This window comes from Vulpes lagopus, chromosome 11, assembly GCF_018345385.1.
Source record: "Vulpes lagopus strain Blue_001 chromosome 11, ASM1834538v1, whole genome shotgun sequence".
Classification (NCBI taxonomy): domain Eukaryota; kingdom Metazoa; phylum Chordata; class Mammalia; order Carnivora; family Canidae; genus Vulpes; species Vulpes lagopus.
Genome location: NC_054834.1, coordinates 66,314,214 through 66,340,198, shown reverse-complemented (window position 1 = coordinate 66,340,198; position 25,985 = coordinate 66,314,214). Strand labels below are relative to the sequence as shown.

At 37.0% G+C, this 25,985-nt stretch overlaps 1 protein-coding gene across 6 annotated transcripts in view; it reads right to left on the bottom strand.

Moving 5' to 3' along the window:
- Positions 1–25,985, bottom strand: part of CKAP5 (cytoskeleton associated protein 5) — a 105,032-nt gene that overhangs the window by 27,003 nt on the left and 52,044 nt on the right. For all 6 annotated transcript variants that reach the window (XM_041722595.1, XM_041722596.1, XM_041722597.1 and 3 more), the window contains exons 10-27: positions 23,496–23,585; positions 23,218–23,382; positions 22,528–22,656; positions 21,801–21,983; positions 18,889–19,002; positions 18,140–18,250; positions 17,117–17,209; positions 13,750–13,935; positions 13,206–13,300; positions 10,490–10,547; positions 10,276–10,401; positions 9,345–9,484; positions 9,003–9,177; positions 8,341–8,454; positions 7,125–7,253; positions 2,316–2,510; positions 1,809–1,944; positions 207–295 (exon numbers count right to left, since the gene is read on the bottom strand). In XM_041722595.1, coding sequence (XP_041578529.1) covers positions 207–295; positions 1,809–1,944; positions 2,316–2,510; positions 7,125–7,253; positions 8,341–8,454; positions 9,003–9,177; positions 9,345–9,484; positions 10,276–10,401; positions 10,490–10,547; positions 13,206–13,300; positions 13,750–13,935; positions 17,117–17,209; positions 18,140–18,250; positions 18,889–19,002; positions 21,801–21,983; positions 22,528–22,656; positions 23,218–23,382; positions 23,496–23,585 — 2,328 coding nt within the window. The remainder of the gene's footprint in view (positions 1–206; positions 296–1,808; positions 1,945–2,315; positions 2,511–7,124; positions 7,254–8,340; positions 8,455–9,002; positions 9,178–9,344; positions 9,485–10,275; positions 10,402–10,489; positions 10,548–13,205; positions 13,301–13,749; positions 13,936–17,116; positions 17,210–18,139; positions 18,251–18,888; positions 19,003–21,800; positions 21,984–22,527; positions 22,657–23,217; positions 23,383–23,495; positions 23,586–25,985) is intronic.

The window sequence follows — 25,985 nt, the reverse complement described above, 5'->3', positions numbered from 1 at the left end:
GCAGGGAGTCTGCTTGAGGCTTCTCTCCCTTTGTCCCTCCCCGGGCTTGGGCTTGCTCATACTCTCTAATAAATAAATAAATCTTAAAGAAAAATAAATAAATAAGAGTAGTAATGATCATAATTTGATCTTTTCTAATAGAATGACTCAGTGTACAAAACACACTTAAAAGCAATTCTACATCTAACTATGCAGAGTTAACATACCTTTGCTTTAGAGGAAACTCCTAGAGCTTTGGCCTTTTTCGGATCAGGCTTGGGTTCTACAGTGCTGGAAACAGAATCTTCAACAGGTGCTTTGAGAAAAAAAAGGCATCTACTATAAATATAAACTCTAATATCACTTTATTCTGAGTAGGTTAAATATATAATGATGAAAAAGCTTACAGTTTTAAATGTGTCAATTTAGAAAGTATTTTCAATTAGATTTTTTCCTCATCTTTTTTTCTGCCTCAATTACCTTTTTTTTTTATTTTAAAGATTTTATTTATTTATTTATTTATTCATGAGACACACACAGAGAGAGAAGCAGAGACACAGGCAGAGGGAGAAGCAGGCTCCATGCAGGGAGCCCGATGTGGGACTCGATCCCGGGTCTCCAGGATCACTCCCTGGGCTGAAGGCAGGCGCTAAACCGCTGAGCCACTCGGGAGTCCCATGCCTCAATTACTTTTTAAGCATAACCCTAAGAAATTAACTCAATAAATTTCCATCTACTTTGCCAACAGTTAAGTTGAAGTTTTAAAACTATTTTCTAAATAACAGTTAAAAAACCCTCTTTCCTAGATGGATACTTCCTGAAGGATAGGGTCTGTCATTGCTGATAGTATTTATTTACCATACAGCAATATTCCAACAAATGTTGTAATTGAATATATACTTTGATACCAACAGTTGTACACTGTAAAATTTCTAACCCTATAGTATCAATAGTTTCTACACCACCAAATGAATAACATTTCATTTAAGCAGGAAGTCTAGAGAAGTGGTTACAGATTAGAGTTTTATTTATACATGATGGAATTTTAACATTAGGATGAAGAAATCAAGAATTTTTTCTAAGAGATTAGTAAATATTAGAATGAATCAGCAAATGGGCAATTTAGTGGAAGAACTCATTTGGGAATGAGGAAGAGGAATTATATGCTGGTTCAGGCACTGATTGGTTGTCCTTGTGCCAATCACTTAATCTTTTGGGTTTACTCATCTCTTAATAAAGGGGATTAAACTAGATGGTCTCAATTCACCCTCTAACATTTAATAGCAGAAAATGTATGGAAACCTTAAAAATAGTACAGAACACTCATTTTCTGGAGTATTTCAATGTGCTATTCCAAAACCCCTTTTTGGACTTTGAAACCAAATTAATCATATTCATACCTTTAGCACAATTTCTAGCATATACTTAACAAAATGTTTGTGGTAGAAGGATAAGGAGGGAAGGTAGGAGGGCGGGAAAGAGGACCTAGTATCTAAGCTGTTAGGAAATACAGTAAGAAATGAAGGCTCAATTTCTTTTCTTTTTTTTTTTTTTTTAAATCTTTGTTTTATTTTTTTTAAATATTTTATTATTTTATTTTTTTTTATTTATGATAGTCACAGAGAGAGAGAGAGGCAGAGACACAGGCAGAGGGAGAAGGCAGGCTCCATGCACCGGGAACCTGATGTGGGATTCGATCCAGGGTCTCCAGGATCGCGCCCTGGGCCAAAGGCCAGCGCCAAACCGCTGCGCCACCCAGGGATCCCTCAATTTCTTTTTAGATTGCCCTATGCTACTTCCTTCCCCCTTAACCCTCTGAAAATAGTTACCTGAAGATGGCTGGAATTTGGCTGGAGCTGACCCTCCCATTGGTTTGGAACTTGCTTTAGCAGATGCAGCAGGCTTGGCTGGCATGTTAGCTTTGGCTTTCTCTAGCATGGCCAATACTTGATCTTTAGAAGTTGGCTAGGGAGGCAACATAACAGGAGAAGTGAGAGGCCACATACATGATACTCATACTATGCTTACTAACAGAGCTGCTGTCAAACACATCATTGAACTCCTAGTTTTGAAATACCTATGAAGTAAGGGAGGTGGCACACTGTACAAGAGAAGTAACACATTATGAAGTCATACTAAATTAGCTACCATTCTAGAAGGTTGTAATTTTTGCCCCTCCAGAGTCAGGTTCTTTGAGTTCTGTGTATTGTTCGATTTGCTCTCATTGGGATTTCAAGTGCAACTCCTAGGAGGTAATATGATCTCTTGCCTATATAAATTCATGTTCAATATTTTTCTAATGGCTTTTAACAGCAGCAAACCACAAGAAGTAGTACCTTTAGTTTCCCGGTAGCCTTGGCCATTTTCTCATATCCCAGATGCATCATGAAGAATGGCAAGGCATCTTGGGCCTTCTTCCGCACATCTCCATTGCGATCCTCCAGGCATGAATAGAGATGGGGAACACAAAGGATAAGGTCTGTGGGGGTGGAACGAAGAGTCGGTAGTTTCTCAGCCAGCCAGCCCAGAAGCTGCCAAAAGAAATAAAGACCAGTTATACACTTCAAGTGGAAAATTATTACTTACATCTTATGCTTTATGACTGCATCAGTACCAAACACTGAATTAGTTCTTACGCTACAACTTTCCATTATAAAATCAGTAATTTTCATTGTTCAAGAACTACGCTGTATTTAAATAATATACACAAAGATGACAATCTTAAGATAAGGACATGGTGGGCAGCCTGGGTGGCTCAGCAATTTAGCACCACCTTCAGCCCAGGGTGTGACCCTGGAGACCCAGGATCCAGTCCCCATCAGGCTCCCTGCTAAGAGCCTGCTTCTCCCTCTGCCTGTGTCTCTGCCTCTCTTTCTCTCTGAGTTTCTCGTGAATAAATAAAATCTTTTTTTAAAAAAAAGAAAGATAAGGACATGGTTCTTTGGACCATACTTAGGCATTAAACTCTAAAGTTCTGGGGCACCTGAGTGGCTCAGTGGTTAAGTGTCTCTGCCTTTGGCTCAGGTCGTGATCCTGGGGTTCTGGGATCGAATCCCACACTGGGCTCCCTGTAGGGAGCCTGCTTCTCTCTCTGCCTATGTCGCTGTCTCTGTCTCTCGTGAATAAATAAATAAAATCTTAAAAAAAAAAACTCTAAAGCTTTACTTTTTTTTTTTTTAATTCTTAAAAGCTTTAATAGTTCTTAATGTATTTTAAAGATGAACAACTTTTCACTTATCTTTTTAAAAAAATTCTAAGAATTTACCTAGTCAGAGAAAATGCAGACCACTTATCTGATCAGGGGAGGACAAGTTCTACCAGGACTTGTGTTTTCAGCCTTATATCAACAGTTTTTCTCTATTCCTTCAAAATAATTCATATCTCTATTTTTTTAGTTGAAGTTTGTATTGATAATTGTAGTCATATGGAGTTATATAAGAAATAACACAGATCCCATGCACTCAGTTTCCTCCAACAGTACACTTTATAAAATTATACATAGGGACACCTGGGTGGCTCAGTGGTTGAGAGTCTGCCTTTGGCTCAGGGTGTGATCCAGGCGTCCTGGGATTGAGTTCCCCACAGGGAGCCTGCTTTTCTCTTTGCCTGTGTCTATGTCTCTGCCTCTCTCTCTCATGAATAAATAAATACAATCTTAAAAAAATAAAATTATACTGTAGTATCACAACCAGGTATTGACAGATACAATCCACTGATCTTGTTCATAATGCCCAGCTTTGCTGTTGTCATTTTTGTCTGTGTGTATACTTACTTAGTGCTAGGATTTTATCACATATATTTTACTACATCTGACATCACAGTCAAAATTTTAAGCAGTTCCATTGTAAGGATCCCTCATGTTGCCTCCTTTATAACCATAAGCATCTCACTTCTCCCATTCCAATCCCTGGTAACTACTGATCTGTTCTCCCTTTCTAAAATTTGTAATTTCAAATATATTCAATAAATGGAATCATATGGTATGTAACTGGAGCTGGGTTTCACCACTCAACATAATCCCTTGGAGATTAATCTCAATTGTTGCACATATCTGATTCGTATATTGCTAAATAGTATTACTATACGGACATAAAACAGTTGGTTTAACCTTGCACCTCTTGAAGGATATCTGGGCTGTTTCTAGTTTTTTTGTATCATGAATGAAGCTGCTATGATTATCTGTGAATAGATGTTTATGCAGATCAGATTTTCATTTTTATGGAATAAAAAGATTACAATTGCTGGGTCATACAGTAACCATATGTTCGGTTTTGGGGTTTTTAAAAAAGACTTGAGAGAGAGAGAGAGCGTTTGTGTGAGGTTTGGGGCAGAGGGAGAGGGAGAGTCAGAATCTCAGGCAGATTCCCCACTGGGCCTGGAGCCCAACGTGGAGCTCAATCTCATGACCCTGAGATCATGACCTGAGCTGAAATCAAGAGTTGGACCCTTACTGACTGAGCCACTCAGGTGCCCCTTATATGTTAAGTTTTTGTTCTTTTTTTAAAAGAGACTTTATTTATTTATGAGAGACACAGAGAGGCAGAGGGAGCCTGATGCAAGACTCAATCCCAGGACCCCGGGATCATGACCTGAGCCAAAGGCAGACACTCGACCACTGAACTACCCAGGCATCCCACATATAAGAAACTGCCAAACTCTTTCTTAGAGTGGCTATACCATTTTACATTTCCTCCAGCAGAGTGTTCAAATTTCTTTGCATCCTTGCCAGCATCTGGTGTTATCACATTTCAGTAATTCTGATAGTTGTAGTGATATGTCAATATAGTTTTAACTTATATTTCCTCATGGTTAATAATACTGAACAACTTTCATGGGGCTTATTTGCTATTTGCATATCCTCTTCAGTGAAACATCTATTCATGTATTTTGACCTTTTTTTTTTCTTTCCTTTTCTTCTTTTTTTTTTTTTATGTAGGACTCAAACTCATGACACTGAGATCAAGAGTCGTATGCTTCACCAACTGAACCAGTCAGGTGCCCCATCTTTTGGCCATTTTCTAATTATTATTATTATTATTATTATTTTACTGTTTTGCGAATTCTTTACATATTTTAAATAATGGTTATCAGGTATTGAGTTTGCAAATATTTTCTCCAGCAGTGTACCTGCCTTTTCATCATATTCACATGGTTGCAGAGTGTAAAAGTTCGTAATTTTTATGAGGTACACCTTTATCAATTCTTTCCATTGATAGGACTGTGGTTTTGGTGTCAAATCTAAGAATTCCTTGCCTGAAGAATTTCTATATCCTGAAGTTTTTCACTGATGTTATCTTTAAAAGTTCTAAAGACTTGGGGTGCCTGTGTGGCTCAGTTGGTTAAGCATCCAATTCTTGATTTCAGCTCAGGTCTTCATCTCAGTCAGGGTCAGAAGTTCAAACCCCATGCTGGACTCCATGCTAGGTGTGGAGCTTACTTAAATAAATAAAAGTTTTATAGATTTATGTTCTACATTTCAGTCCATGATCCAGTCTGAGTTAATATTTCTATAGGATGGAAGGTTTAGATTGAGGTTCAATGTTTTATCTACAAGTGTCAAAGGCTCTAGAGTCATTTGTTGAAAAGGCTAGCTCCTACACTAAATTACTTTGGTAACTTTGTCAAAAACTAGTTGATCACATTTGGTGGGTCTATTTCTGGGTTTTCTCTTCAGTTCCACTGACCTGGATCTGTCCTCTGTCTCCCAACCTCTAGGTCAGTTTCTTGATTATGTTAGCAATATGTAAGCCTTAATATATGGTAGAGTGATTATTTCCATGCTTTTCTTCTTTGTCAAGATTGTTTTACCTAGAATATAGATCTCAAAATAAACTTCTATTTGTCTATAAAAAAAAAAAAAAACTTGCTGCAATTTTGATGGAAATTACATTAAACCTATAGGTCTATTTGGGGAGAATGGACATCTCTACATTGAGCCTTCCTATCTATGATCATGGCGTATCTCTCCATCTATTTAGGTCTTCCTTGAATTCTTTCATCAGCATTCTGTAACTTCCAGTATACACATTCTGTATTTGCTTTGCTAAGTGTACATCTAAGGATTTCATTTTCTTTGGAGTAATTGTACATGGTATTATTTTTTTCATTTCAATTTCCATATGTTCACTATATTATAAAGAGATGTGATTGATATTTGGGTGTTAATTTTGTATCCTACAATGTTACTGAACTCTTTTATTAGTTTACTTGTAGATTCCTTAGCATTTTCTGTGTAGATAGCCATGTTATCTGCCATTAAGGATAGTTTTACTTTTTTTCCAATCTGTCTTTCATTTCTTTTTCTTGCCTCACTGCAATAACTAGAACTTCCCATACTATGCTAATTAATAATGGTGAAAATGGACATTGTTTACAATCTTATGAGGAAAGCATCCAGTCTTTCACCACTCTTTAGATAAGAATGATATTATCTACAGAGGTTTTCTGTAGGTGGTCTTCATCAAGCTGAGGTAATTCTTTTCTCTTCTATTACTAATATGCTCAGAGTTTTTGTCTTGAACAGATGTTGGATTTTCTCAAATCCTTTTTTGTGCGTCAACTGATACAATTATACGACACAATTATACTTTTTCTTCTTTAGCCTGCTGGTATGATGAATTATACTGATGGATTTTTGAATGCTGAATTTATTTTTATGTTCTGATTAAAACCTTTTATTTTACCATTTCAGAGTTCAAGAAAAGAAAAAATTTCACAAAAAGTCTAGTCCTTTAAAAAATTTTATTGTTAAGGGGCACCTGGGTGGCTCAGTTGGTTGAGCGTCTGACTCTTGACTTTGGCTTAGGTCATGATCTGAGGGTTCTGGGATGGAGCCCCAAGTTGGGCTCCCACTCAGCTGGGAATCTGCTTGAGGATTCTCTCCCCCCCGCCCCGCCTCTTCCCCCACTTAAGTGTGTGCATGCTCTTTCTTTCAAATAAATCTTTAATTTATTGTTAAAAAAAAGTATATGAAGAAAGGGAAAAAAAGAGGTACATGAGTATAAAAGTTTCAGGAATTTGGTTTCATTTTATTAACTGTTTCATAATGAAACTCATTCTATCCATATAAGTATATTTATTAGGTAGGTCATACCTCTAAGAAGGTAAAATTCATGAGTAAAGCACATCATAATTGTAGTACTTACCTCTTGCCTCAAGAAAGGATTTTCCTTTTTGAGCTCTTCAGAAAGATCTTCTCCCTCTAGCCATTCCTTCATGCCTGTCTGTTCTGCCCAAGCATTCACAGTTGCTAGTGCAGCAGCCCGAACATTGTTCTAAATGGAAAGAATTAGTAAAGATAATATCAGTTACGGTTTGAAGGTAGGGAGTGAAAAACTGTTGCTTTGGCAACATGAACAACGGAGGTTTCTTTAAGGTCCACACGAATATACTTGGAATCAACTTCTCTGACACAGAATTGAGTTCTACGGTAGTACTGAAAATCCAAAGTAAAGGAGAAACAAAATTCCAACTGTAAGATCCCATACTCCATTAAACTAGGCAAAAACAGTGACCTGGGCATAACATATCATGTAAAGGGAATAAACTCAGAGGTTTTGTTTTCTGAAGTTATGTCCACAGTTCTCTACTAAAGAATGTAACTCTACAGGGAAGAGAACTCATAATAGTTAGACTGAAATTACTAACAATTTACAGGGTAGAAAACTCATAATAGACTGAAATTACTAAATTTGCCTGAACACTTAGAATTTTCATATTTATGTGTTCATAGAATGAGGTCTTACTGACAGGAAAATATTAAAACACTCCCAACTCCTTACATTAAATGAATTGCACAAAATAAAGACACATTCAAATATTCAATCTAGGGCTAAATATAAGAGGCTTGCAACTTTCGAGGAGACCAATTCTAGAACTGTGAAACTAAAGTGACAGAAAATTTTGCTCCAGCAGTTCAGGAGAACAAGGAAGAAAATAAATACATGACCTCAAAATTCATAAATGTATTCACTCTTCATAACAGTACTTAAAACAATGATGTCATAATCATAATAGCCAAATTTCTCAAGTCCATACTATATGAGACAGTAACAGGTACCTGATGTACAGACTGTTATTTTAGTTCTGAAGAATGAAATTTCACAGATAAAGAAACTGAACCTCAAAGAAGATAAATAACTTATCTAAGAGTCGTAAAGCTAGTGTCATAATTGCTCACTTTATGAAGGTGAGCCTGGGAGGTAAAGATGTTTATCACTATTTTCCTCCTAATGTTCTTTTGCCTACAAAGTTTATAGATTGTTTATGTATACTCTTACACGCAGATGTAAGAACTGCTCTTAGCCCAAGAATGTGACTGGCCTATTCCAGAAGGGAGCTGTGGTCAGCAGTCAGGTTTACCTTGCTGTCTCCAAGAACTGTGATGATAGGGATGCCTAAGTTCTTCACATGCTGCTTGATGTTTGGGCCCATGGCTACTGCCAGTTGCTGGAGGATATTCAATGTCTGTTGCACCTGAGTGGGAAAAGAGCCAACACTTGATGTTGAAACCAAGAGCAAACTGTATTTAAAGTTTTCTAAGTCAGCTGGTAAGCAGTCAATGCAGTAGAAAGTTTCAGGCCTTACTTAGCTTATGAGTAATTTACAGGCAGTGGCCTCTCCTTTTATCATTAGCTCTAACACTGGAGTATTAGGATTTTAGACCAGAAAGGATAGTGCTTTATAATTTTAAAGGTAAAACCTAGCTTAAGAAAATCCTGTCATAAAAACCCAAATAAAAAAATTAGAAATTAAGCATGTTTACACAAATAACAAGTTAGTTTTATAGAAGGATATTTAATATTAGAGTCCTATAAAAAGGAAATCTGAGATTCATGAGAATTTGATTAATAAACCTGCCATATACCAACCTACCTTGAGGCACACTTAAGAAATTAAAGGAGATTATTTCTAGTTCAAAGTAAAGTGACCATTCATTTCTTTTGCAGGTGAAGATTATTAAAAAGGAACTTCCTACAGGGAAGAGGGAAGGAAAGAAAAGAATAGGCATATGTTCTACGTACCAATATTTTATTCGAATCATTGAGTCGACCTTTCAAGGCAGTTGGCAGTTCACCTATATTCGGCTGGATAAATTTTGCTTCATTGATAATACCTGCAACTTCATCAAGGCCTTCTTTCCTGATCTTCCAATTCTTGTCACTAATCTTAGACACCAACTCCGAAGTGATTTTATCACTGAAAAAACAGAAGACAGAATCTTTAATTCCAGACTCTTAAAGAAATGATGTCATAGAAGTATTCTTGACTGAGAAAAAGAAGATTAACATTAAGAATTCACTACAAACCGCCCCCTCCTTCTCCCCCATTACATAAATCCAATAAACCATTTGCAACAAACCTACCTGATTTCTGTCCTCGGCAAAAGATCCACAACATCAGTGCCCACCTCATCTGGTTCATCTCCATCTTCTCCTTCATCTGTACCACTAATGCTGTGTTTGGAAATTCCTCTGGTTGGAGCAGGTGGGCTCTGCCCCTGCATCTACACACAAACAAATCAGTGAGGATAATGAACTTGATGAACGGTACAATAGCAAACAAGTTAGAGAATGGGCCTATGTTAAACTTTCATATTCCTTCATACCACTTAAAATTTACACAGTTTAAGAAAGGGGGGGAGGGGAGAACCTTAAGCAGGCTCTATACCCAGCACAGAACCTGACACAGAACTCGATCTCACAACCCTAAGATTATGACTTGAGCTGAAATTAAGAGTTAGATGGTTAACCAAGCAACCCAAAGAGTCCTACCCAACATATATTTTAATTCCTACACAGATCCCAAATTTGAGATTATATGGCAAAAGTTTTCTTTTTTTTTTCAAAAGGTTTTTTTATACAAACCTACCAGAATCTGACTTTCCAATCATGAAGCTGTCTTTTGACTTGGATGCCCAAGAAGTATAGAGTAAGTCTGCCCAAACTCAGCAACTTTGGTTAGAAAGTTTATTCCAGGAAGACCAAGTTTCTGTTTTTATTTAAGCAATTTTAAATGTTGATATACTTTCTGAATAGGCAATACATTCAAATGTTTGATATTCCAAAGGTACAAAAGACATAAAGAGAAAAATTTCCCCTCCTTTACCACAGCTATCCAGTTGTCCTCCTCATAAACAAAGCCATCAATTTCTTATGAATTCTTCCCAGGGATACTTTATGCATATAAAAGCAAATACATATATAGTCTTAATTCCAAAGGGTTAAAAGCTTAAATTCAACTAACATGAGCATTCTCAAGTCTACTAATGGACTGTATCATTTTTGGAATCTTTACCTTCTCAAATTCTGCATCTATTTGGGATAGGAGGGCAGGCTTCTCATCCTCAAAGAACATTCGCAAAGAGGGACCAACATACAGATACATCACACCAAGCAGGGTGATGGCTGAAGTCCTCACAGCCTGGCAGACAAAACAAAAAGAACTTTCCAAATGAAAACAGAACCACAAAGATGGCTGCAATGTTCCTACATATGTGGTATGTACTCACTGGGTTTGTTGCAGCAAGAGCTGTCTTCACATTGCTAATGAAAGCTTTCACATTCAATCTAAAAGAAATAACATTTAAAATTAGAAACAAAAAAATGAAATCCTCAAAGTACTCAAGAGTTTTATAAAACCAGACTCTAGGACTGGTTCCCTTTGGCTCTGTCCTCAACTCTCACCTATTCTCTCTCCCCATTCATTTACAGGGAACATTATATACTGTCTACATGCTCATTACTCCTAAATCCCAGTGTTGACCTATCCTCTGAATTCTAGATTCATTCATTCATACACACACACACACACACACACACACACACACACACAGCCTTTTTAACACTTCCATTCGAATGTATAGTAGATGTCCCACATCTGTCAGGTCCAAAACTCTTGACTGTCCACACCCCAAACTCAAATGCTGCTCTTCCCACAATCTTCCCTACCTCAGTAGAGCCACATCATTCCATCATTCACTAAGGCCATCCTTCACTCTTCTCTCTCCTATACCCAGTAACCTGTTCAGATCTTTCAAATATATTCTGAGTCCTAATACTTCATCTCTACAAACTATGGCCAAGCCACCATATTTTGACAGGATTATTCCAATAGCTTACTAACTAGTCTCTTTGATCCATACTATCTGTTCTCTCCGACTACAGTTCAAATGATCCTATTACTTTTCTGCTTAAAATCATCTAATGGGGGATGCCTGGGTGGCTCAGTGGTTGACCGGCTGCCTTCAGCCCAGGGCATGATCCCGGAGTTCCAGGATCAAGTTCCACATCCAGCTCCCTGCATGCAGCCTGCTTCTCCCTCTGCCCCTCTCTCTCTGTTGCTCATGAATAAATAAAAATATTTTTTAAAAATCATCTAATGAAAAAAAAATCATCTAATGGTTTCCAACTTATTCAAAACCCGAGGCCCAATGTGACCTGGCCCCATTCTTTCTCACATCTTATCTCTTCCTACTCCCGACCCACCCCCCCAACTCATTCCCCTCTTCTACCTACTGAAGAACAATCACTCCTTGCTATTTTCATTTTTTAAAATTTTCACGATTTTTTATCTGAGAGAGTGTGTGCATGTGTATGAGTGGAGGGAGGGGCAGAAAGGGGGAGAGAGAGATAATCTTTTTTTTTTTTTTTTAGATTTTATTTATTTATTCATATGAGAGAGAGAGAGAGAGCAAGCGAGCGGTAGAGACAGGCAGAGGAAGAAGCAGGCTCCATGCAGGGAACTCGATCCGGGACTCCAGGACCACGCTCTGAGCTGAAGGCAGGCGCTAAACCACTAAGCCACCCAGGGATCCCCGGAGAGAGAGAGAATCTTAATCAGACTCCAGTCTGATATAGGGCTTGATCTCAAAACCCTGAGATCATGAGCTGAGACCAAGAGTCAGACACCTAACTGACTGAGTCATTCAGGCACCCCCAAATAATTGTGTCTTTGCTTGAATGTCATTTGAGAACCTCTAGGGTAGTATTTATTTGGTAGAATGTAGAAAACTACTTTGTTGGTTTTTTTTTTTTTTTAAGATTTTATTTATTTATTTGAGAAAGAGAGAGAGAGAGTGCGGACACAAGCAAAGTCAGGGGCAGAGGAATAAGTAGACTCTTTGATGAGGGAGAAGCCCAATGTGAGGCTCAATTCGAGGACCCTGAGATCATGACCTGAGCTGAAGTCACACACTTAACTGTTTGAGCCACCCATGAGCCCCTAGAAAACTACTTTGTAAGACATTAAGAGGTATATAGTAAAAAATAAGCATGGCACAGAGAAAGGTAACATGGTATAGCAGTTAAGGTATTCTTTCTTAGAATCTGAAAGCCTAGATTCAAATCTTGGCTTTGCCACTTCAGAACTGTGACTTGGACAGATGACTCAAGCTTCCTGTGCCCCAGTTTCCACATGTTTAAAATGGGAATGACAATACCTCACATAGTTTTTATAAGAATTAAATGAAATGAATTATTATTTAGAAAGTGCCTGGCAAAAAAAAAAAAAAAGAAAAGAAAAAGAAAAAGAAAAATAAGAAGAAAAAGTGCCTGGCATAGGGGCGCCTGGGTGGCTCAGTCAGTTAAGCATCTGCCTTTGGCTCAGGGCATGATCCCAGGGTCCTGGGACTGAGCCTAAAGTCAGGCTCCTTGCTTAGCGGGGAGCCTGCTTCTCCCTCTCCTCCCTGTTCCCACTCTCTTGTTATCTCTGTGTCTCTCTCAAATACATAAAATCTTTAAAAAAAAAAAAAAAAGTGCCTGGCATAAAGTAAGCTCTGTAAAATTTTGTTAAATAAACAAATGTGTTCAATATGCAAACAAGTTTGGGAAACAGTGGGTTAATAAATAAAGTTAGGTAAGCTTCTCTGTTGTTTAGGTAAACTTGAATTCACCAACATGCATGACAGATCTCTAAACAAATGTGATTATATGTAGTAATTTCCAAATGTGTTTGACTAAAAATCCTTGGAACTGGCTTTTCTAAGGGATAGTTATTAACACTTATGGAAAGATAACTTAGAGAGCTCTAATGTTAGAGGACATAAAAATGCAGGAGCATGAACCAACATCAACTTTTGAGGAACAAAGGTAGTTATGTTTTATATATATTAGATGACCCAGCTCTGGCTTCTCATAAATGGCAGAGATAGCTACAGCAAACAGAATAACAAGTCAGAGGTAGGCACAATATTTAATTATTCTGTACCTGATTTCTTTCTGACTTACCCAGAAAAACCAAATTCTTTTATTGCATTTGATAGCCAATTCAGAGTTTCTGATTGATTCTTGGGATTCTTCTGTGAGAAAGCCATTGACATAACCTGAAGCGAAGAAGGAAGAAAACACAAATAAGCATGTATTCCCTCTTATATATCTCACAGAAATATAGTATGGCATAAAGGTAGAAGTGGTTTTTCTAATGCTGATAGAATTGCAAGAATGCCTTAGGAATGAAATATTTAACTAACACAAGAAAATGAGGTATGTGACAGGAGTATTAAAAGCATTCTGGACTTTACAACTCTTCATTAGTGATCACTCTGAATTATAATGTCTTAAGAGAAAAATCACTCTCATTTTTTAATAGAATATTCTTGGCCAAGATAAATTCTTATCAGGCAACAGTATAATATTAGAGGTAAAGATAAAAATGCACAATATAAAAATGTTTTGACTTGAGAAGAAAAGAACTACAGTTTAATCAGTAACCTTAAATTAAAATTCGGGAAAAAGCCAGAAAAAGTTGGGGAAAGAAAGCTCTGTCACTAACCTGTTCAGCTGTCCATGGCAACATGCAAGCTTCTGCTATTGCTGTCATAGCTTCTTTTGCATTGTTCCCACATTTCACATCTCCAATCTTGTCCACAAGGCCATCCAAGACAATCTGAGCTGAAGTTTTGGAAAAATTCCCCTTCTGGGCAATCAGAGCAACTATATGAAGCTTCATCTGCATCACCTGAACAAGGATAAGCATCACAAATTTATGAGTAAGCCAAAAACACTGATTTACTTATTTTTATGGCAGCCTAAAGATGTAACACAGGGATACCTGAGAACACGACCAAACTAAAAATGACAAGTTTATTTATTTATTTATTTTTAAAGTAAGCTCTACATTCAACATGGGGTGCAAACTCATGACCCTGAGATCAAGAGCTTCATGCTCTACCGGCTGAGCCAGCCAGATGCCTTTAAAAATGACAATTTTTTTTTTAAAGATTTTATTTATTCATGAGAGACAGAGAGAGGGAGAGGCAGAGACACAGGCAGAGGGAGAAGCAGGCTCCATGCAGGGAGCCTGACGTGGGACTCAATCCTGGGTCTCCAAGATCACGCCCTGGGCTGAAGGCGACGCTAAACCACTGAGCCACCCGGGCTGCCCCAAAATGACAATTTTGAACAAAGATGCAAAATAATTTTTATCCTTGCTATGAATTAAAATAGCTAATTGACAGCAAGAGAGAAAAAACCAAACTCAATGTTTTAAAATATTAACAAGCAAAATTAGTACATGAAAAGTTTATGAACTGATAAAATTAATTTCTCTATTCTCCTTAGGGTTATTTGCATATAGTACTGAATACACATCCTGAAATACATAATAAATGACCAAACTAACCGCATAACTCAGAGTTCCTACTAGTGTTGCTCACAAAAAACTACAATCCTCACGCAGATGTGTGTGCATGTGCGCGCGCGCACACACACACACATACACAGAACTTGAGAGATTTCAAGAACTTGTAGATTTTTAAGTGGAAGAATGAAGATGTGAAAAAAATTTAAATATATAGATTTTATATATTTTATTTTTTATTTATGATAGTCGCACAGAGAGAGAGAGAGGCAGAGACACAGGCAGAGGGAGAAGCAGGCTTCATGCACCGGGAGCCTGACGTGGGATTCGATCCCGGGTCTCCAGGACCGCGCCCCGGGCCAAAGGCAGGCGCTAAACCGCTGCGCCACCCAGGGATCCCCGATGTGAAAATAATTTAAAGATGTTAATGTGATGATGGCAGATGTATGGCTCTTGGGACCCCTTTGCTCATCAATATTTCCCTCTGTCTTGTTTGAATATTTAAATAACAGGAATTTAAAAAACAAATAAGGGGCAGCCCCGGTGGCGCAGCGGTTTAGCTCCGCCTTCAGCCCAGGGCGTGATCCTGGAGACCCTGGGTAGAGTCCCACGTCAGGCTCTCTGCATGGAGCCTGCTTCTCCCTCTGCCTGTGTCTCTGCCTCTCTCTCTCTCTCTCTGTGTCTCTATGAAAAAATAAAATAAAAAATATCTTAAAAAAAAATAAATAAGTAAATAAATAAGTAAATAAATAACAGGAATTGGTGAGGATGTACAGAAATTAGAATTCTCTTGCACCACTGGTGCAAATGTAAAATGGTGAAGCCACATTGGAAAACAGTTTGGCAGTTCTTCAAAAAGTTAAACACAGTTACCATATGACCCAATAATTCTAATTCTAGGTATATATCGAAGAGAATTAAAAATGTGCTCATATAGGGGCACCTGGGTGGCTCAGTCAGTGAGGCGTCTAACTCTTGATCTTGACTCAGGTCATAATCTCAGGGTCATGAGATGGAGCCCTGCATTGAGCTCCATACTCAGTGGGGCATCTACTCGGGATTCTCTCTCTCTCACACCCTCCCCTTCTGCCTCTGCCTCTGCCCCTCCCCCTACTAAAAGATAAATAGATCTTTTGAAAAAACGTGCTCACAAAAAACTTGTACGTGAACGTTCAGAGACAGTCACAAAGTGGAAACGCCACCAATGCCCTTCAACTTATAAATGGGTAAAGAAAATGTTCTACTTCCATATAATGGAATACTATTTAGTGATAAAAAAGAATGTAGAGTTATAAGTGCTACTATCTGGGTGAACCCTGAAAATATTATGCTAAGTAAAAGACATTTCATTATACGAATTGTCCAGGAGAAATAATCCATAGAGACAGAAAGTAGAGTTCATAGTTGCCAGGGATGGGGGGAATCTGGGGAGGAAGAGTGACTGCTAATGGGTATGGGGTTTCTTTCTGGAGTGATGAAAATATTCTAAAATTATAGAGTGGTAGGAGTTGCAGAACTCTGTGAATATACTAAGAATTGCTGCATTGTACACTTCAAAATGGTGAGTTTTACACTCTCAATAAAGTTGTTATAAAGAAAAATACACATATAAAATTATCCTCTGTTATGGATCTAACACATAGGAGGGTATTAGCTCAAATCAGGTATGCTTTTTCACTTAAGAAGCTGCATAAAGAGGGGTTTTAAAAGTGGTGTGTAGGGGAGGAGGGCAGCACGAAATCCTCTTGGCAGAGGAAGACTTTCTGGAGCTGGATGGTATGGCTGAAGTGCTGGAACAGTGCTAAGGGAACACAGTGTGCAAGGAAGCCAATGATCCTAAAGAGAGAACAAGAAGTGGCAGAAGAGAAGCAAAAAAGGGACTAGCAGGATGCCCAAAATAAACCTGATATATTTCAAACTTTTGTTTCCCACAAGGTCTATGAATATCTAGAGAAAGAAACTTTTCTTTCCTGTATCACTTTTTTAAAATAAATATTTATTTATTCATGAGAGAGACAGAGAGAGAGGGAGGGACATAGGCAGAGGGAGAAGCAGGCTCCCCGTGGGGGAGCCCACTGTATCACTTTCTTATACCTCCCTTTATACCTACTTTTTAGGCTAAATAATGGCACTGTTAAATTTTATCTCTATTATCAGTTAATACATTAAACTATGTGGTAATTTTTCACTGGTAATCTAAAGACCTTTTATCTTTTAACCAAACAAGTAAGAAACTTGTCTCCCTGTCCATCCCTCTCTTGACATGTGAAGATTAAGGGGCTTCTAGCCCTAACTAATGAGAAGAAAAATGCATATACATAAATTACACAATATATAGATATATACTTCCATATAAACTATCAATTACACAAAGGTATGGTTATGTGTTGAATCAAAATGTACACACTCCATTGTTTACATTTAAAGTTAGATGACACATTGGTTGAGTGATTTTTTTAAAAGGGCTAAAAATCATTAGCAAACTACATCTTTCTCAATTTATAGAGTATGATGGAAATTACTTTAACGAAAGATATTAAAATCTCCAATTAAAAATTACCTGAAAATTGGTTTCTTTCCACCCAGGTTTCTTGGCCAGCATCCTCACTAATGCCTGGCATGGCATTTCAGTTCGATCCATTAGTTCAACAGCCTTGAAGTAAAACAACAGAACGATATTTAAGGGGTTAACGGTTACCTAGGGAAAGGGTAGATACCAAAGTCAAGTAGGTGACTTGAAAGAGGAAGGTTATAGAGGGAGCTCAAATAGATTTGTTTCTTGATTTGGGTATTTGATGTACAGTTATATTAATACCATTGAAATTCCGCCCCCCCCCAACCCCATTTCAGGATTTAACGAAGAATTTGGTCCAAGGAATATAACAGTAAAAGTTTTCCTTTGCTTAATGTATGGCAGAAACTGCTTATACATATTTTGACTTATCTGATTTTCCTAAAAACACATCACAAAGTAGGATAGGTTAGAAGTGGTTAAGTACTAAACTTCAAAGATGCACAACTCAGGTCTAAACCTGACGCATGGCACAGGCAGGACTGAAAGCCAGGTCTTCTGCCTCAAGTCCCAGTGCCCTTGTGGTTTCTACCTTCCTCATGAGAATCAGAGTAAATGTCAAAAAGGAACTTTCATGCTCCTTTTCAACAAGGATTTCTGAAAGGTGCTTCTCATACCAAGTAACAATGTCTGTTCTCCTTCTCATCATGACAACAAAGAGAGAAACAGAAATGGATGAGGGGTGGTTTAACTGGAGTGATCTGTTTGCCCATGAAAAGTTTAATGAACAAATACTGTGATATTAAAATTCATCTAAATCTTATAATTAAAAATAAACCTACTTTTGTTGAATATTAAGTTATGAGCTTACACAAGCCATAGATAGAAAGCAGATATTGAAAGATTAACACTACAGAGCTAAAACCGCACCCCACCCCTCATCTTTAGTTAACAACCTAAAACATGTTCACTGGATACAAAACACAGCAAGTAGGGCAAGCACTTTGTCAATTTCATCGCTTCTATATAATGCAATGTTCTTTTGCATTCAACTCATCTATGTGCACCTACCTTTTGGAACTCTTCCATACAGGCCAGCCTTTCCTTCCAGTTACTGCTGTCTAGAAGTTGTATACAGGTAGCAGGAAGGACAGCTGAAGCTTTTTCTTCACATACTTCTATCTGTAAAATACAAAAACATTAAAATTAAGAATTGCTTGTGGGGGGGAATGCCTGGGCGGTACAGTTAGTTGAAGTGTCCAACTCTCAGTTTTGGCTCAGGTTGTGATCTCAGGGTCATGAAATTGAGCCTTATGTCTGGCTCGCACTCAGTGCAGAGTCTGCTTAAGATTCTCTCTGGGACACCTGGGTGGCTCAGCGGTTGAGCGTCATGCTCAGGGTGTGATCTCGGGTCTGGGGATTGAGTCCCACTTCAGGTTCCTGCAGGGAGCCTGCTTCTCCCTCTGCCTATGTCTCTGCCTCTCTCTCTCTCTGTCTCTCATGAATAAATAAAATCTTAAAAAAAAATATTTCTCTCTCTCTGCCCCTACCCCGGCCCGCTGCGCATGCTCTCTCTCAAATAAATATATGCATCTTAAAAAAAATAAAGAATTGCTTTAGGAAACAGATGACGAGGATGTAAAAATACCGCAGGCCAAACTACATGGATACTCCATGTGTATGCTGTGGCACCATTTCAATAAGCTAAAAAATATCAATCAACTATATATGTTGTACAGCTCAGGAAACAACTCAAATATTCTCATAGGAACCGATTTTCCATGCTTTTCTGAGTTTGAGGCACCTCGTATGAAACTGACCGAGAGCTCGGGCTCCACTATCTCTTTGGTCTCTGGTCCTTTCTTGTTCTTGGTTCCGGTGCTCCCTGTGCCGCCTGGTGCAGCTGGCTTCCCCTTCTTAGGTGGACCTCCAGCCTAAAAGCAATTACAAAATAAACAAATAAACAAATAAATAAATAAATAAAATAAAATAAATAAAATAAAATAAACCACATAGGACTCAGAACAGTGGTTTTTCAACTTTTTTTTGGCCAGCGACTCCCTGAAAATTTGATTAAAAATAAGGGACCGTTCAACCAACCAAATACAAGGTATTTTTGGTGCCCATAGAACTTAGCACTTTCAAGGACAGACAGACCTCCTGAAGACCATTTGTGGGGAAATCTACAGACCCCATTATTAAAGAACCTCTAAATCAGAATGAGCTAAAGAGATAAATGAAATGAAAATGAACTGAAATTATACTACATTTACAGATTAAGAATTAACATTTGATGCCTTAAATGCCTCTAAATCTTTCCTACATTAGTAAAAGGCAGTTTCTAACTGCCAGCAGCTACCCAATACTTCATCACAAGATACCCCAATAACAGGAAAATATCTTACTAACTCATTGTAGAGCTACCCAATTTTGAATAGAGTGGTTGCTATGACAATGCCAGTGAATGGTCTAGTTATGTTGAAGAAGGCCACAGAACTCAATCTTTTTATTGCTGTAATAGTTCTTCAACTGGTCTACTTGTATTTTCCAAGTATATGACCGACCAAATAATCTACAAAAGTGATGACTCTGCCTTTTCCTTCCTCATATCAACACAGGTTTTACTTTATTCTTTTATCTAATTGTAGATTATTATTAAATAACAACAGTACCAGCAGGCATTTTTTGTTTTACTCCTCACTTTAATAGGAGTGCTCCTAGTATTTCATCACTATGAAGCATGATGCTGACCTGTAGTTTATAAGATCTACTGCTGTCTAAAGATCTATCTCTATATATTTAGTCATGTCAAAGTATTCATCCATTTCTATGTGTTTAAGAATTCTCATCAGGAAGACATGCTGAAATCTATTACATTCCTTTTCAGTGTCTGAAATTAGATTTCTTTGCATCTCTACATTTAGTAAGTTTTCGAATATTACTATTGAATTGTCTGTGTGATCCTGGAATAAACTTCAGTTGGTCATACTTTTTATTATACTCACTGGCTTTTATCTGCTAAGACTTTATTTAAGTAGCTTGATTTAAATGTACTTCACTTCAGTTTTGAAAGGTCATAAGAAAATCACAGTTTATCACAAAGCAAACAGCCAATAGCAGTAAAGTTAATATGGTAACATGCATCACTATTCACATCATTCCACCCATTTTGGATATTTGTTAAACTATGCCCCAAACCTGAAAAAGAAAAGATAAAATGACAGAGGGCCCAATTAGTCTTCAACATTCAGACCTCCTCTGAAACCAATGTTATCTTGAACATAATCTGAGCTTTTAAAAAGGTATAATTAGTAAAACTAAAATGCTCTTTTTCATCAAAGAAAAACCTCCAATACTTGCCAGTTCATATCAGCAGTATGATTTTGCTGGTTCGTAACAATGACCCTATAGAGATTTCATTGTTTTCTGACCCTAAAAATAGAAAATTCTATACTCTTTGACTAACCAGAACACCTCTTCTAGATCCTTTTCTATAGTAAATAGCACTTTCTGTATAGAGAGGGACTTCAATTAACAAATCTCCTACTTATCTTTTTTTTGTTTGTTTACAGCTATATATGTTTATTAGCTTAGCAGGTATATTGATAAAGTCTTTTCAAAAGAAGAATGAAGTAGATTGTTCCCCCCTGCCCTTTTTAAAAGGATTCTTTGTAAGAGAAAGTTGGCCAGCATGGTAGGGTTCAGCAAGATAAGAAAAGGCCTTAAGGTACTGTTCCCAGGTCATTGTCCAGAGAGGCAACACCTGGTGACAGAAGAGAATGGCTGCCAACCTCCCATTAGAATGCTGAAGAACACTGCATAATACAAGCGAAAGTACACATACTGCAGTAGTTAGAAATGTCTGGGTCCAAATCCCAGCTCGGCAACTCTAGCCATTCACCAAATGTGTCCCCGCTTCCTTCTGTCTGCCAGAAGCTCATCTATGCATGGAGAATTGAGCAGTAATAAGATCTTTATCCCTTAAAGTTTATAACATGGTGTGGTGGTGAGTAGTAAACGAACAAGCAGACAATAAAAATACCAGAGTGAGCTGCAACAGCAGAATACTTAACCTTGCTGAGCCTCACTTTCCCTTTCTGGAAAAATGGGAATCACAAAACACTTATTTTAAGGGTTGTTTGATGATTAAATGATATTATTAGGTAAAATATTTCCCAAAGTGATGCTTTATTAAATACCAGTTCTCTCCCCTAATTCATGGTGGGGTTCAGGGTGGAGAAAGGAATAAACTTTCTATATCTACAGTAGATAATTTCATGCTTCACAGAGTCCACGGGACAAGTGTTCTCTAAAAGAATGCCATATTCACCTTTAGGCATTTTCCTCTTTTCCACTTATACAAAGATACAAGACCTTAATTGGTATGTAGACTTGGTGATATGATTTAACAGCATTATTAGCAAAATGACCAAGGTGATATTATTGTTAAGGGCTTTGCCACATTTTCTTTACTTAATGATTACTTTACGATCCCTCAAAATGCACTCCTGTATCTTGATTACCATTTTTAGCTCTATTAAAGTTTACTTAGCCAAATATATTGTTGGAATACTCTGTCTTTGTTGATGGATGTTCTGCTCTATTTTCAATGTGGTAACGAATTCATTTCTCAAATGAAATCATACTGGAAGGACAACCAGGAACCTGAGAATCAGATCCCGCCTTACCAAATTCTAACTTTTAAACCGTATTTCCCAAGTCATCTATTAACCTTAGTAGTAGGTGCCTTTTTTAAGGGTCCTGGTTTGGGTGCTGAAATGTCTTTTGTGTCCTTATCTCCTGCAGCCCCTGAAGTGGCAGTCCTTCCAGGAACAGGCTTGGATTCCTTCTTGTCAGCTGCTAGTCCAGCTTTCTTGCCATGTACCAGCTCTACTTTTTCTGAACATTCTTTGATCTAGAGAATGAAATTGAGATGAACATCATTAAGCCCAACTCTGAAATTTAATCACTGTTAGTACTTAACAAGTCATCTAAATCCAACTATATGAGAAATCAGAAAGCTTCCTTTTCAGCAAAAATAAATTATCTACTTTCTTACATTTTATTTCTACACAAATTAAAATTATAATAAACATACATTTTTAATCAAAATTCATATTTAGAAGGGTAATTTTCCAGACAGTCGAAATAAATTTATCTTAGAACATTCTTTTCACCTCCTCTAGGGACTGATCAATCAGCTTTATTTTTTTGTTTCTTTTTTTTACAATTTGGAAGTTATTTCTACTGGTATCACCACTATAGCTTCAGAGGAAATTTAAATTGTCAAAAGCTGTTTTCACAGTCCAGGCTTAAACTACCAGTGGCAAATGAAATAACCTTCACAAACTGATCAGCATTTTTGTCTTCATGAAACAGAATAGACAAAATCAAAACAAAATCTAATACACGGAGATAGAATTGTTGTCCAATTTCATTATAATCTATCACTAACCTACCTTATCAAGCTTGAGTTTATCCACATCAGCTAAGAATGGATTTACTGCTTTCTCACCCACCACTTTCAAAGCAGTACCCAATGCTTCAAATGCAGCATCTCTGACTTCAGGAGCAGAATCATTGATGTGCTATGGTCCGGAAGAAGCAAAATGATCTTAATACAAGATACTTTGGGTATTACTGATTTTAATTCAGACTAGTCATTATTGGATAAAGAATTTGCTTTTTACAGTTTACTGAAGCTAATTAAGTGTAGCTTTCCTTTTGCTAACTGTTATTCTTTTACATATTCTTTTTTGGATAAGGAAACCTCTGGTAATCCATTCAGCAAATAAGTGCTTCCTTTTCCTTCTACTCTCTATTTAAAATGCCTCATATGCAAAGGATCTTCAAAGACTCCAAATTGTATGCCTGTGCTTGGCCAGATCCAGCTGAATACCATTATATGGGCCAAATAAGAAACAAAATGTTTAACAGTGGAATCATAAAGCTAACTTGTGCTTTCCTTTGGGAATAGGAACACAGGGTACAAGAATTTGGATTCAGTTTCCAGAGCCCTCAGAGGTCTGCTCCTCCAAAGACCATAATCTATAGTCTAAAAGTCAAGTAGTCATGGTTCATAATTAATATGGAAAAAAATCTCCCCTAGGTATAAAAAAATTCCCCCAATTCCAAAGAGAAGTCTATACCTTAAGTAGAGCAGCACAAAAGGGCTTTAGCAAGCTCTTTGGCAGGGTAGAAGCAGTACAATGGCGGAAGCTTCTTGCAATAAAAAGAGATGTCTGCTGCTTGATGGTTGGATTTTTATTATCCATTACTGCTAAAACATCCTCACTGATGTTCTGTAGTGTGGTCTTTAGAAAAGAAAACATGGTCAGTGAGATTTTCTCAACTGTAAGCATAATCAAAATATTACACTGACAAAATTTATTTTAAACAGAAGTGCAAATTCATGTTGTCAACTTACAGTAAGGAAGATTGCATCGATTGCCTCCTGCAGGGCTTGTACCACTTGAGGTTTCTTTTCTTTGAATTTTTCCAAAATGGTTGGCACAACCTATAAAAGCGAACCGCTGGAATATTAATTTGCTGGCAACAAAAATGCATGAGGTACTGACATGCCACATGAATGAACCTTGAAAATATATGCTAAATCAAAGAAGCCAGTCATAAAGGACCACATATGTATGATCCATTTAAATAATTCCATAAAATATCAATTCTACACAGACAGAAGTAGATTAGTGGCTGCCAGTAGGCAGTGATTGCTAATGAGCATAGGAGTTTTTTGGGGGTAATGAAAATGTTCTGGATTTAGATGGTCATGACAGTTATACAATCTTGTGAATATATTAAAACCACTTACTTATAAACTTTAAGAAGGTGAATTTTACAGTATGCAAGTTATATATCTTGTAACAAGCTGTTATTAAATAATTTTGGTGCCACCAAAACAAAATGAACACCTAAGTTGGATAAAAAGTAATTTCCTTCTTGAAGGGCACAAAGATCTTACGCCAGAACAATTAAGGGTTCCCATTCTGCAGTGCTTCTCAATCCTTTTTCTGCATCTCCACCTTAATGCAACCATATAACCATTCCTATCAGTAACATCTTTCATTAGACAAAAAGATTCCCAACTAGATGGATTTAGGATAGGGGAACAGGTACAGTATGTAATTTTTCTTCCTCACCTAAGATTCTGATATACTTCACTAAACTGAAATGTCTCCCACTCCTTTACTATACTAAGAAAAAGAAATAGTACTAAAAATAACAGCAATTTTGATCAGAAGGATATCCTCTTACTCATGTACTAAGTTTAGATCAATAAAGTTGGAATTTTTATAATTTTTATCTTATAAACTATCACTAATTCATTAAATATTTGTTGAATACCTATTACATCTATTGAGTGCCCGGTACTGTGCTAGCAGGCAAATTAAAGTTTATCTTTTAAGGTCCCAAAGATATAGCAAAGGTCAAAGGCATCCAAAAAAATATTTAAGATTTCACCACATAAGTGATAGAGACCAGAAGAAATATAGTTTCTGTGGAGAAATATAAAAGACTTTTCAATACTAGGAGTTAGTTATAAACTTGAAAATCAAGATGTTTTAATGGTTATAAAGCTAAAGTTCGCCTTTATTTGTATTTTATGAGAAAGACAGCTTATAAATAGCTAAAGAAAATAAACCTGAACCATTAATATGCTTGACCTCAAATACTGTATATGACAGTTTTAAGGGGGTGGGGGGTGATATACCAAACTATAAGCTTTATAACTTTAAGCTGTATAATAAAATATCACAAAGCCAGAACCAGAACTAAAACTGGGCCAGGTAATCATCCAACTAGGATTTAGCAAATTAAAATGTAACTTAAAAATTGTTTTTCTAGATTAAAAGTTACTAAGACAAAAATACATTCTTTTAAAAAAAATGCTAATAAGTAACACAAAACTTACCAAAAGCTGATTAACATACTGATTACATGCATACACATAAGTACTGTATAATAATTACTGCTATAAAATATGGTTTATAATTTTATTTCAATTCATAATTTACATGTCTAAGGGTTTTATGGACTCATTTTTATTTCCCTGGTAACCAGTTAGTCATGATTTATTTTTATTTGGTAGTGTCTTTTTTTTTCAGTTGTCTGAAATTATTTTTAATGCTATGAGTAAGCAAGCTCCAAATACCATAACTGAGCTTACACATTAACTTCACAACATAAAACTGACACATGACTACAAACTATGAGGAGCCTCTAAAGTCAATCTAGGTAATCAAATGATCAAGTAGCAAGTTCAACCCTATAGTTTAGTATGGTCAATTTTCAGGATGCTATACCTTCTAAGTAGTTCAGACCAGATTTAGAGGCCAATTATAAATGCCACAATTAAAACATCCCAATTTATTAAAACTGTTACCAAATTTGAGTACTTCGAAATTTATACAGAAAAGAGGGTATAGTCAACAAATATCTCCAATTGCATTGCTTAGAACAAATCAAACTGATATACTACCAAGAGTGTAATCTATACAAAATGTCTCAAGTTTATAAGTATATTATTTTTTGAATAGGAAAACACTATAAAATACATTTTATATATTCATCTCACTTCTGGTTTTACTTTTTTTTTTAATTTATTTTTTTATTTTTTATTTTTTATTTATGATAGTCACACAGAGAGAGAGAGAGAGACAGGCAGAGACACAGGCAGAGGGAGAAGCAGGCCCCATGCACCGGGAGCCCGACGTGGGATTCGATCCCGGGTCTCCAGGATCGCGCCCTGGGCCAAAGGCAGGTGCCAAACCACTGCGCCACCCAGGGATCCCTCACTTCTGGTTTTATACTGCCTTTCCTACTTCCATTTTACTTTGCCCTGGTGGTTATCATAAGTTTCATTTCATCCTGTTATACCGCATATCTTATAAGAACAAAGCAA